Below are 12,740 nucleotides of genomic sequence, written 5' to 3'. Positions count from 1 at the left end.
TGAACTCAGCTTTGTTTCAAGTTTTACTCTCCAGTGTTGAATAGACTGTTCCCGACACTTCTGTGCCAAGGCTCTGCTGAGGCAGCTGCTCGTGTGTTGCTGTTGCGCGCTCAAGGTCCTCGGTGGAGATTTGCACCACCAAGGGAGACTAGGTGGGGAAAGCAGTTGTCTTTGAAGTTGATGCAGAAATATATTAAATGTAAACTGGCATCTGTGCGTTTGCTTAATCCAATAAATGTATGACTCCATGTGTAGCCAACCATTTGGAGATGCCAAATGCGCTTAGTGCGCATACTGTATGTGGCTGACGGGTAATGTCCTCTGACTCATAATGTAAATTGGTAATGAAAATTAAGCGAAATTATATTAACAGGTGTAGGCCTCATATCAAGTTAGACACCTCTCAGAAAGCATTAGAGACTGTGATAAAACCTTTTTTTGTTGTTGCATAAAGTTCCAATAAACGGTTTCCTACTAGGACTTACTTCCTAAACATCCCTTCACAACACCCAACACTACAATGGAATTATCAAATAATCCAATAATATTTTAAAACAAAGGATATTTGGAAGACATTCATGATCGTATTTGATGTTATTGTTATTATTAGGTTATTTGCATCATTGGCTAAGATATATTTTTGATATGTCAACAATAGCCAAACTACTTGTGGTAGACTAAATGCCACAGTATAGTAGACCATCACACTTTCACTTGTTGTGAGTTACTTTTATCTGAACAGCGGACTCTCTGGCTATGAACCCTGCGCACTTAAATGGTTATATAGTTTTTGTATTCGAGCGGCACTAAAGCATGATTGATAGATCAATGACAAATGACAGAATCCCCTGTTCTTATTTGGCCAATCGTTGTGCATCCTGGGCGGGGTTTGTAGCTCTGCTGGAGTATGTTTTTTTCTTCCCTCTCGCAGACGGGAGAGAGAGAATCCCAAAAATGACATCCAGATTTGCAGGGGAGCAGAGCAGAGAGTGAGAGAGAGACTGAGTGAGAAAGAAAGAACTCAACAACCCGTTCAGTTTCAGGGAGAAAACAGAGAATATCAGCCAGCCCATGTTTTATTTTACAGCTTCATACTTGGCATCTTGTGGAAAATTCCGACTTTAGAAATGTCGTTGGACACAAAGAAAACCTGAGAAGAATACACCAATGTGTTTTTGAAAACAAAAGCGTTAGCATAAACGTTTCCTGTTTCTTGACATCGTAGTAGAACGGAGAACCCCTTGGTTTGAACCCTGCGCTCCTCTCGTTTTGTGAAGACCACTGTCTGCTGCAGTCCAACCGTCAAGATGTGTGACCTGATGCCAGTTTCGAAACCTGCTGAAAAAATCGGCAAAATGAAAAAGTTGCGAAGAACTTTGTCAGAGAGCTTCAGTCGTATAGGTGAGTAGCCTACCCCTACTGTAGCGGTTATAGTGCAACAATGCATAGCCTATCGCAGTTAACGGTTATGGAAAACGGCGCTGTAGCCTAGGGAACTATTCTAATAATGTCCACTCCAACTAGTCGGGACGATAGCGGAATTTCACTATTACGAAAAATCTTTACATGCGGTGGCATTCACACTGGTGGCAATCACTTTTACGACATTACGATGATGCATTATGGCAATAACTGTCATTGTGTTGCTGCAATTCAACACATTGTTACACTGTAACCGTGAATGACATTAGAAAAAGTGCATTCTAAATACATGGCTATGATATTAACTATGTGAATATTGTAAATGGGTAGTTTATGTTGAGTGTTATCATTACTGCCGTATAAAACATCAGGGATTTGCCGATGTGCTTATTGTACAACTGGAAGGAGCTTGCTATCCAAATGGCCTGCGTGAGTAAACTCAGGCATCTAAGCAGGTACACACACTGCCCCTCTCTCTCTTCTCTCTCTCATCCCGTGTTGGTCTATACGGTTTGGTGCATTAAAGGCTCACCAAATATCACTCCCTATGTAGACGACTGTTATATATTCTCTCCCCACAAATGAACTGATCATATACAACAAGAAGAGGGAACATTTACCAATATGGGTCGAATATGAGGCTGCATGAAAAAAGGTCGGCATTGACTTTTCTGCTGCATGGATAGTCCTTGTCCATATTGGTCACTGTTGCTGCTGATATCTGCATCAGCCATCAACGTGGTGCACCGCACTATTTTGGCATTGATTGATCACTCACTCTCTGTCTGTGTTTCACGGATGGTTTAACAAAGAGCATTACATCTAGTATAGTTAGAGAAGTTGGGCTTCTTGTAACCAAGTCATAATGCTTACTATACTATATACCAGTAGATATTATTATTTCCATACATGTCCTAATACAGTTTTTCTCAATTGCTAAAACACTAAAACCCATTGGCTGAACAATATTCTCAGTTGCCTGGACTCATTTAGCTAATTATGCAGTCTGTTTTAAATACCTTAAACCATTTCACATGGTAAAACACAATTTGCAGATCTCACTTAGACTTTTCAGCAAAACTCTAAACACATTCTCATTCTCAAAACACATCCTGCACTCTAATGCACATGTCATCCATACTGGTAAACATAAGTGGCAACAATCAAATACAAATAGAGAACATATGTCATTGATTGAACACAACCACTCAAAATTGATTTAACCTGTTTCAAATGATGCGACACAAACAAATAAGCCAGTTCAGAGAGCAAACAGAACAAAAAAGAGCAAAAAACAAAATTGCAAAGAGCAAAGCAGAGTAGTAATTTCTGATACATTTTGAGCCACTATGATAGAACATGTTTTCGTTCATCAAAAGACAATGACAGAAAAATATGAATATTTTTTTAGATTAAAAATGTACTTCTCCCTGAGAATTGTATGTTTTGAACAATGTGTTTTCTATTTTTCGGTGTATTGTTTACTGACTGCTTGAGAGTGTATATCATTTTGATCACTTTGTTTATGATTTGAGAGCAGTGTTTGATTTTGAACACAGGTCAAACTGTTTTGAGGCAAATGTTTCATTTTGCAAGAAGAGTCAGAGGTTATGTAAATAGTGCTTGAAGATGAGGTTTTGTGTTTAATGTTTTCAGGAAATGGAGCAAGGTTTCAGAAATTTTGTTTTAGTAATTGAGAAAAACTGTAATACGCTCACACTCAATGTCACATCATAGTTCAGCCTGGTCTCATAGACTAGACGTAACATAGTAAACGTAAATCCGGGACCCCCAGTTAGACCATTATGTTACCTTTGATATGGTTACACAAGACATATTGTTACTTAAGGCAAAAAAACGAAGGTAGGCTGGTTGGTCGGGTGAAAGGTTGCGAGTTCGAATCTCATCACGGACAACTTTAGAATTTGAGCTAATTAGCAACATTGCAGCTACTTACAACTTTTTAGCTACTTTGCAGCTTCTTAACATGTTAGCTAACCCTTCCCCTAACTCTAAAACTAACCTTAACCCTTTTAGTTAACCCTAACCTTAATCCTGTAACCTAACTCTTAAACTTAACCCTAACCTTAATCCCTAACCCAGCTACTTTTTTCCAACAAGTTAACGTTAGCTACCTAGCCAGAATTCATACCATTTCATATGTTTTGCTAATTTGTAACATTGTATGTTTTCCAAATTCGTAATATATTATATAAATTGTAATTCATAACATATCTTAAGACATGGGTGATGGACATCCTCAAGTTAATACATATCCTACGAAATGTAACATATCATGCTAAATGGAGTTGGGAATTTGATGTGGGCCCCATTTTGTAGGCTATTCCAGGCTATGCTACCATCTTGCATGTCAATTGCTAACTGTGCTAAGGTCATTTACTGTAGGATCTACAAACTCACAACTCTATCCTTGTCTTTTAACTGTTACTGTGTATTTCCAGTACATCGCTATGACAATGCAGCCTTCTGACCTTAGCTGAGGTTAGCTGGGATGAGACAGTTGGCCTACTTCAGGGATCATCAACTAGATTCAGCTAGATTCAACTAGATTCATAATTACAAATCATTTGTAGACTGCAAATTTGTAACGTGTGCACCGAGAGTCGGGAACAATTTCAGGGAGTGAATCATTTAATAAATAAATGAAAACATAATACAAAACAAGAAACACAAACAACGCACAGACATGAAACTGAAACAGAAACAATGACACCTGGGGAAGGAACCAATGGGAGAGACAGATATAGGGAAGGAACCAATGGGAGAGACAGATATAGGGAATGAACCAAAGGGAGTGACAAATATAGGGCAGGTAATCAAGGAAGTGATGGAGTCCAGGTGAGTGTCATTATGCGCCGATGCGCATAACGATGGTGACAGGTGTGCGCCATAATGAGCAGCCTGGTGACCTAGAGGCCAGAGAGGGAGCACACGTGACAGTACCCCCTCCCCAGCGCGTTCGGCTCCAGCAGCAGGACACCAACGAGGAACGATCCTGGGGATCAGGAGCGGACCGGTCGCATGAGAGCCTGATGAGCCGGCTGAGACCTCCCCAGGTGCCTCGGTCGAGGCACGGGAACCTGTTCACCCAGCTGAGGCATGGGAGCCTATTGAACCCGCTGAGGCATGGGAGCCGGTCGAACCCGCTGAGGCATGGAAGCCTGTCGAGCCAGCTGAGGCATGGTAGCCTGTCGAGCCAGCTGAGGAATGGTAGCCTGTCGAGCCAGCTGAGGAATGGTAGCCTGTTGGCCAGCTGAGGCATGGGAGCCTGTTGAGCCAGCTGAGGCATGGGAGCCTGTCGAGCCACCTGAGGCATGGTAGCCTGTCGAGCCAGCTGAGGCATGGGAGCCTGTCAAGCCAGCTGAGGCATGGGATCCTGTCAAGCCAGCCAGCTGAGCCAGCTGAGGCATGGGATCCTGTCAAGCCAGCTGAGGCATGGTAGCCTGTTGAGCCAGCTGAGGCAGCATGGTAGCCTGTCAACCAGCTGAGGCATTGGAGCCTGTTGAGCCAGCTGAGCCAGCAGAGGCATGGGAGCCTGTCGAACCAGCTGAGGCATGGGAGCCTGAGGCATGAGCCAGCTGAGGCATGGAGCCTGTCAACCAGCTGAGGCATGGTAGCCTGTCGAAGCCAGCTGAGGCATGGTAGCCTGTCAACCAGCTGAGGCATGGTAGCCTGTCAACCAGCTGAGGCATGGTAGCCTGTCAAGCCAGCTGAGGCATGGTAGCCTGTCGAGCCAGCTGAGGCATGGGATCCTGTCAAGCCAGCTGAGGCATGGGAGCCTGTTGAGCCAGCTGAGCCAGCAGAGGCATGGTAGCCTGTCGAACCAGCTGAGGCATGGGAGCCTGTTGAGCCAGCTGAGGCATGGGAGCCTGTCAAGCCAGCTGAGGCATGGTAGCCCCTCGAGCCAGCTGAGGCATGGTAGCCTGTCGAGCCAACTGAGGCATGGTAGCCTGTCGATCCCGCTGAGGTATGGAAACTCGTCGAGCCAGCTGAGGCAGGGGAACCCGTCAAACCAGCTGAGGCCTCCCAGGTAGCTCTGGTTCTGACACCTGGACCTGACATCACCTCCAACACAATTATTTTTCAAATTAAACACTCCCTGATGCTTCCCTTTGGTGAGGCAATTTCATTATGCACTGATGCGTGTAACAATGGTGACAGGTGTGCAGTATGGGGACCTGGAGGCCAGAGAGGGAGCACACGTCACAAAATTTACTGTAACATAATCATTTCAAACCTTGCTTACATTTGCTCACGATCGCATACACTGTAAATCTCTGTATTATGCGTGGGAATACTTTGGAAACTATTTCTCAAATTATAATCAATTGGAGCTGTCTTTTATGTCCAATAATTATAATAATAACCATATTATTTTATTATAAAAAAAAAAATCCCCCTTGGGCCTCCAGTTGGGGAATGCCTTTAAACAACTTGTGTACCTGTGGATGTATTTCAAGGCCTACCTTCAAACTCTGTGCCTCTTTGCTTGACATCATGGGAAAATCAAAAGAAATCAGCCAAGACCTCCACAAGTCTGGTTCATCCATGGGAGCAATTTCCAAATGCCTGAAGGTACCACGTTCATCTGTACAAACAATAGTACGCAAGTATAAACACCATGGGACCACGTAGCCGTCATACCGCTCAGGAAGGAGACACGTTCTGTCTCCTAGAGACCCACTGAGGATGTGATGAAAGAAATAAAAGCTGAAATAAATAATTCTCTCTACTATTATTCTGAAATTTCACATTGATAAAATAAAGTGGTGATCCAAACTGACCTAAAACAGGGAATTTTTACTAGGATTAAATATCAGGAATTGTGAAACTGAGTGTCACGGCTCTTCATCTGAAGAGGAGAGGCGAGAAGGATCGGAGGACCAAAATGCGGCGTGGTATGTGTTCATAATGAAATTTAATAAAGAACACACTGAACACTGAAACACACTATACAAAACAATAAACAAAATAACGACCGTGAAGCTAATGAGAACTGTGCTGACACAAGCAATCAACATAGACAATCACCCAAAAACAAACAGTGAAACCCAGGCTACCTAAGTATGATTCTCAATCAGAGACAACTTATGACACCTGCCTCTGATTGAGAACCATACTAGGCCGAAACATACAAATCCCCAAATCATAGAAAAACAAACATAGACTGCCCACCCCAACTCACGCCCTGACCATACTAAATAAATACAAAACAGAGGAAATAAAGGTCAGAACGTAAATGTACTGTATTTGGCTTAGATGTATGTAAACCTCCGACTTCAACTGTATAGTATTTTATATTTATGTTCTTGAATACGAGTCCATGTTTAGTTCTGTGTTGGAATTGTTCAATATATCAGACTTGTATGTGAATGAGTGTTCGAACTAAATAACAATGTCTTGTGTATTGACTCCCATTTACTGCAGTTGTAATGATCCTACTGTGTCACTGTTCTCTGATGAGAAAGACGCAATATTATGGCTCCGCGTCTAGATGACTCTTCCTCAAAACAATGCCATTGAAATGAATAAGTCATTTCACATCAATGCCAAACAAAATACTGTTACTCCCATCTGTAACTTCCCCTGTCTCATTGTGTCAGATTAGTTGTGATACCCTAAAATCAGATAATTATTGAGATCATTATGAGACATTTGTAATTAAAGAGATATTTATTAGGCTATGTTTCCAAAAAGCATTTTTCAGCACTCCTCCCAGGCAATGTGGATTGGTTTGTCTTTCACAGTTAAAAACAATGCTGAAGATAAGATCTGGTTGGCACTGAATGTACCATACAGTACATCTAGCTGTCTAGGAGGAAACAATCACACCGGCAACACAGCATTGTTTACCTTCCTTTTCATAAATACGAAGGATATTGCTGTCCAATGCAATCGCTATGACTTCCTGTGATTATAGTTATAGTGGCGAGAGAAGACGAGAGCTCCTCAGTCACACCAATGGGCTTCTAGTGTTGTGTTGCTCTCTCCCTGCCACACCTGGGTTCAAATATTATTTGAAATCTTTCAAAATTACTTACAGCGTTTGCTTAAGCCACCTTTGGGTGGGGTGTGCACTTTTGGGACTATTCTTTTTCATTTTTAATTTGATTTATTTTACCCCCCTTTCTCCCCAATTTCGTGGTATCCAATTGTTAGTAGTTACTATCTTGTCTCATCGCTTCAACTCCCGTAAGGGCTCAGGAGAGACGAAGGTCAAAAGCCATGCGTCCTCCGAAACACAACCCAACCCGCACTGCTTCTTAACACAGCGCGCATCCAACATGGAAGCCAGCCGCACCAATGTGTCGGAGGAAACACTGTGCACCTGGCGACCTGGTGCGTGCACTGCGCCCAGCACGCCACAGGAGTCGCTACTGCACGATGAGACAAGGATATCCTTACCGGCCAAACCCTCCCTAACCCGGACGACGCTAGGCGAATTGTGCGTCGCCCCACGGACCTCCCGGTCGCGGCCGGCTGCGACAGAGCCTGGGCGCGAACCCAGAGTCTCTGATGGCACAGCTAGCACTGCGATGCAGTGCCCTAGACCACTGCGCCGCCCGGGAGGCCTCTTTTGGGACTAATCTATTGGTTCCGTTGCGCCAGGCAAGATCAATCACGCACAGCTAAAGTATATTTAAAGATTTCAAATAGAATTTGAAGTGATCCCAGGTGTGTTCCCAGCCTTTCACTAGTTTACTAAAGATGATGCAGTGTCTGAAAGGTCTGTCTGATAAAGCACAAACAAACTCTTCGTCTGAACGCTGCCAGTGTCGGATCATGTTGATTGACCTCAGACTGTCTGCCTGAGTGTCTACCTTAATGAAGGAAGCATAATGAATCTTTATCCCACGAATAGGAAATCAGGACACAATTACATGGCTGTGTGTGTGCGTACGTGTGTGTGTGGGTTATAAGTGTGTGTGTGCGTACTGTACGTGTGTGTGTGTGGGTTATAAGTGAGTGCACACTGGTTGTAGGCACTGTTTTTGTTCCCTGTTCAGAAGAAGTCAATGTGAGCCTGATTTTCTTCTTTTCTCTATTTTCAGCTTTCAAGAAAGAGGACAGTGGCTTTGATGAGGTGAGTTCAAAACCAGTGAAACAGCTGGTGAAATGATTGGCCCATTTTTTCAGTGCAATACAACAATATTTGATGGTAATATCTATTGTGTTTATTGTGTGGTATCATGGATTGAATTCATAGACAGACAATACTGTGGTGATACTGTATGCAGTTCAGTAGTTTATTTCTATGAACGGACATTAGATAGGGTTTGTAATGTGCTCATGTGTACTGCATCAGGGCTGTCCTATCATCTCAGTAGTTCCAGTCCTCTGGGCCAGTGTTTGTCACTAGGAAGCCAACCAGACACATTCTGTGGACAGAGAAACGAACATCAGAATGATGAAAGTATTAGCGAATGTTTTCCCAAGTATAACAATGCGTGTGTGTGTGTGTGTGTGTGTGTGTGTGCGTGTGCTTGAGTGTGTTTGCATGCGAGCGTGTGTTGATGAGGAAGCCGATAAGGCCGTAGACACTAGGATGTAAATGTTAAATGCGTTGGCAGGGAAATTCTGCTTGCTTGCTCTTTTGAGTTGAAGTAACATCGATTTTTTTTTTCTCCCCCAAGCCCTCAATGCGGTGCTTTAGATTGGTATCTAAAGAGATGTTCTTGGTGAAAGATAAGGCTTAACTCCTGTGGTCTCTAAGCCTTTCCCTTTTCCAGTTGGAAATTCAAGTACACAAGGTGTAGAGAGACTGAGGAGACAGCAGCCAGTGTGAATGTTTGCTGATCTTGCTTTGGTTAATGATAACCTTATCTGTTCAGCTTATGAAGGCAGTGATGGTACAGACAAAGCAGGGATTGCATTAACTAACTGAACAGCTTTGCAAATGGAGGCTGAAACTAATGCCGGGCTCCACTACACAATTATGCCATGAATTCCCCATGTTTTTTGCCATCCTAGACACATTTTCATGATCGGGGTGAAACCCTATGAACTTGGGCTAGGATCAATACGTCAGGACTGACGATGGCTGTTCCATTCTCCAGATCCCTGTCGGATGTCCTGAAAGTTTTTGGGACACATTTAGGTTGTGCATCTTGTAGTATGAGCAGTGCTACAACGCGATTGGGCAAGGAATGCTGCTAATAGCCAATGAGCACTCAACATGTGAGACCAAAACAATGATGGCAAAGAGGAAAGTAACAACTACACACACCGTGTGGACCGAGGTGATGGAGGACAGATTGGTGGAGCTGTGGAGAGAACCTGGCTGCATTCAATGTGCAAGTTCCTTTTATGTGCCCCAGATGTGTGCAGTTTCCTCATTCCATTGGTCTTTAAGTGAAATCTTCACCCACCCGGGGCACCGGGCCATGCAAAACAAACTCCACCAATATTACATCTGCGTCCTACCATGACAGAAACCAAAAATATAATTTCATATTATCGTTCCTATTTCATAATAAATCCATATTCTGCGCCTCCAGATTTAAAAAAAATGTTCTGCCCATAATAATGTGCACACTTACAAAGCAGCTCACTGTTTGCGTGTCAGCATTTTTCCCCCACGACAACCGAGAAACGCAGGGCAGGATCAACTAGGGAATCATTGTTTAATGTGAGCAGCCACGTCCTGGGGTTGAGGATGGAAGAAAGGAAAGATTTTAGAAGCTGTGTAGTGTAGCCCAGCACAACTGATGCACACAAGGGAAGAGCCACGATTAGCTGTTTTTCTACCTCTGTTAAATCTCTGGGGATGTCCCCTCCTCACATGTCCCTGTATTCTTGCCTATCCCTACACAGATTATAAGAGTGATGGGCAATTACTCCCTGCTGCGCTCTCTCTCTCTCTCTCTCTCTCTCTCTCTCTCTCTCTCTCTCTCTCTCTCTCTCTCTCTCTCTCTCTCTTTCTCCTTGTCCCTCTCTCCCTACCACTGCTGTGGCCACCTCTCAGTTCATAATGCGCATCTCCTTTCCATGCTTTTGTATAGAGAAGCAGAACTCTAACCTTCCTCTGACCACTGGTGGACTTACTATTAGGCAGAAGAGGCAATTGCCTCAGGCCTCACATCATCAATGGACCTCAAGAGCTGGCCATACATTTTTTAAATAATATTCTAATAATTTCTCCCCCCCCCATGCTCCGCTCAAAGCAATAAATAAATCCCCATCATAATCTGTGTATAAGATAGAGATATCCACCGATGTCGGCAGAAGGTGGCAGAGCTACAGCAGTGTTCGTCAAATTAGGTAACTTGTTACCGGGGCGAAATATGAATGGAAATGAATAGGGCATTTCCACGTCATCAATTAATATTTTTGTAACCTAAAATTCTAAATCAAATATCTAAGTCATCCTTGGTATGAGCATCTTAAAACTATTCCATATGTTAGCTTAGTAGTAGTCTCACGTTGCCACACCTCCAAAATCGTATCGCTGAGTGGAGAATTTTGTATTGCAAAAACAGTTTGAATGTTGGCTCCCAGCGGCAATATTTTGATTGGATCTTACTTTTCAAGAACCCTTGCCCACAGGCCCGTTGGTGCCAGGTGTTATGTTCGGCACTGTTTTCTGACTGGATAGGACACATTTTGGAGAGAGTTGGTCCGTATGCTCGTTTGCAACATTGCAGAAAATTGCAGAAACCGTTTTGTCAGAAGTGTGCTCATTACACAATCCAAATACATCAACATACTGTTTATTGATGGAGATTTCAATCAGCGATTTCCTGGCCATCTTCACCATGCACGGTTGCACCTACAACACTAATTTAGTGAGCACTATTGGAGCTCCCCCAAGCAAGGCATTTGATTGATTTAACGTGTAGCGAGGCGTCACTGATTTACATCTGGTCTCCACCCCATTTTGCTATTTAGGGAAGACTGGTTCTCGACCCAGCCCTTTGTCCTCGGACTCTAAGAGGATACAATACACATTTCTTCAGTAAAAAGGCAGGTGCTGCTGATGAAACTGCCATCATCATCTAAGCAGAGGACATGTACAGTATGTGTAGCCCATTTATCTGATGCTGTCTGGCATGTCATACTCTTTTTGGCCAGACAGCATCAGATACATGGGCTACATATAGTAAGACAGAGGGGCGCTGTTTCGCTCGCTCGGATGCTTTCGCCGGTGAGATAGTTTCAGCCTCTATTGAATTGAAGGAAAGTTGGCGGGTGCACAGTGCACTGTTCGGATGCTGGAATTGTTTTGGATGAACGTGTGAAGGTAACCTACTTTTGAAGTGATTATTTGACAATCAGATAAAAACATGACTGGTTGTGTTCATGGCACATTAAAAGGTAAAACAGACTGGCCTCTGACGGGGGCCTCCAAATCACTAAGCCCGCCCCTGGCTCTGACTAAGCTCTTTCTCTCTCTCTCTCTCTCTCTCTCTCTCTCTCTCTCTCTCTCTCTCAATTCAATTCTATTTAAGGACTTTATTGGCATGGAAAACATATGTTTACATTGCCAAAGCAAGTGTGCTAAATAATAATCAAAAGTTAATTTAAAAAAAATAATAATAACAATCTACAGTAAACATTACACTCACAAAAGTTCCAAAAGAATAAAGACATTACAAATGTCATATTATGTGCAAATTATTAAAGTACAAAAGGGAAAATAAATACACATAAATATGGGTTGTATTTACAATGGTGTTTGTTCCTAACTGGTTGCCCTTGTGGCAACAGGTTGCAAATCTTGCTGCTGTGATGGCACACTGTGGTATTTCACCCAAAGGATATGGGAGTTTATCAAAAATGGGTTTGTTTTCTAATTCTTTGTGGATCTGAGTATTCTGAGGGAAATATGTATCTCTAATATGGTCATACATTTGGCAGTAGGTTAGGAAGTGCAGCTCAGTTTCCATCTCATTTTGTGGGCAGTGTGCACATAGCCTGTCTTCTCTTGAGAGCCAGGTCTGCCTAAGGCGGCCTTTCTCAATAATAGCAAGGCTATGCTCACTGAGTCTGTACATAGTTAAAGCTTTCCTTAGGTTTAGGTCAGTCACAATGGTTAGGTATTTTGCTACTCTGTACTCTCTGTTTAGGGCCAAATAGCATTCTAGTTTGCTCTGTTTTTTGTTAATTCTTTCCAATGTGTCAAGTAATTATCTTTTTGTTTTCTCATGATTTGATTTGGTCTAATTGTGTTGCTGTTCTGGGGCTCTGTGGGGTCTGTTTGTGTTTGTGAACAGAGCCCCAGGACCAGCTTGCTTAGGGGACTCTTCCCCAGGTTCATCTCTCTGTAGGAGATGGCTTTGTTATGGAAGGTTTGGAAA

The 12,740-nt window shown here is 43.1% G+C and overlaps 1 protein-coding gene across 1 annotated transcript in view; it reads left to right on the top strand.

Moving 5' to 3' along the window:
• Positions 1 to 942: 942 nt before the first annotated feature.
• Positions 943 to 12,740, top strand: part of LOC112222519 (cyclin-dependent kinase 14) — a 223,581-nt gene continuing 211,783 nt past the window's right edge. Inside the window, exons 1-2 of the mRNA XM_042304826.1 lie at positions 943 to 1,401; positions 8,496 to 8,527. Coding sequence (XP_042160760.1) covers positions 1,308 to 1,401; positions 8,496 to 8,527 — 126 coding nt within the window. The 5' untranslated portion in view covers positions 943 to 1,307. The remainder of the gene's footprint in view (positions 1,402 to 8,495; positions 8,528 to 12,740) is intronic.

This window comes from Oncorhynchus tshawytscha, linkage group LG23, assembly GCF_018296145.1.
Source record: "Oncorhynchus tshawytscha isolate Ot180627B linkage group LG23, Otsh_v2.0, whole genome shotgun sequence".
In the NCBI taxonomy this organism is placed as follows: domain Eukaryota; kingdom Metazoa; phylum Chordata; class Actinopteri; order Salmoniformes; family Salmonidae; genus Oncorhynchus; species Oncorhynchus tshawytscha.
This window is presented reverse-complemented; position numbering and strand designations above follow the sequence as displayed.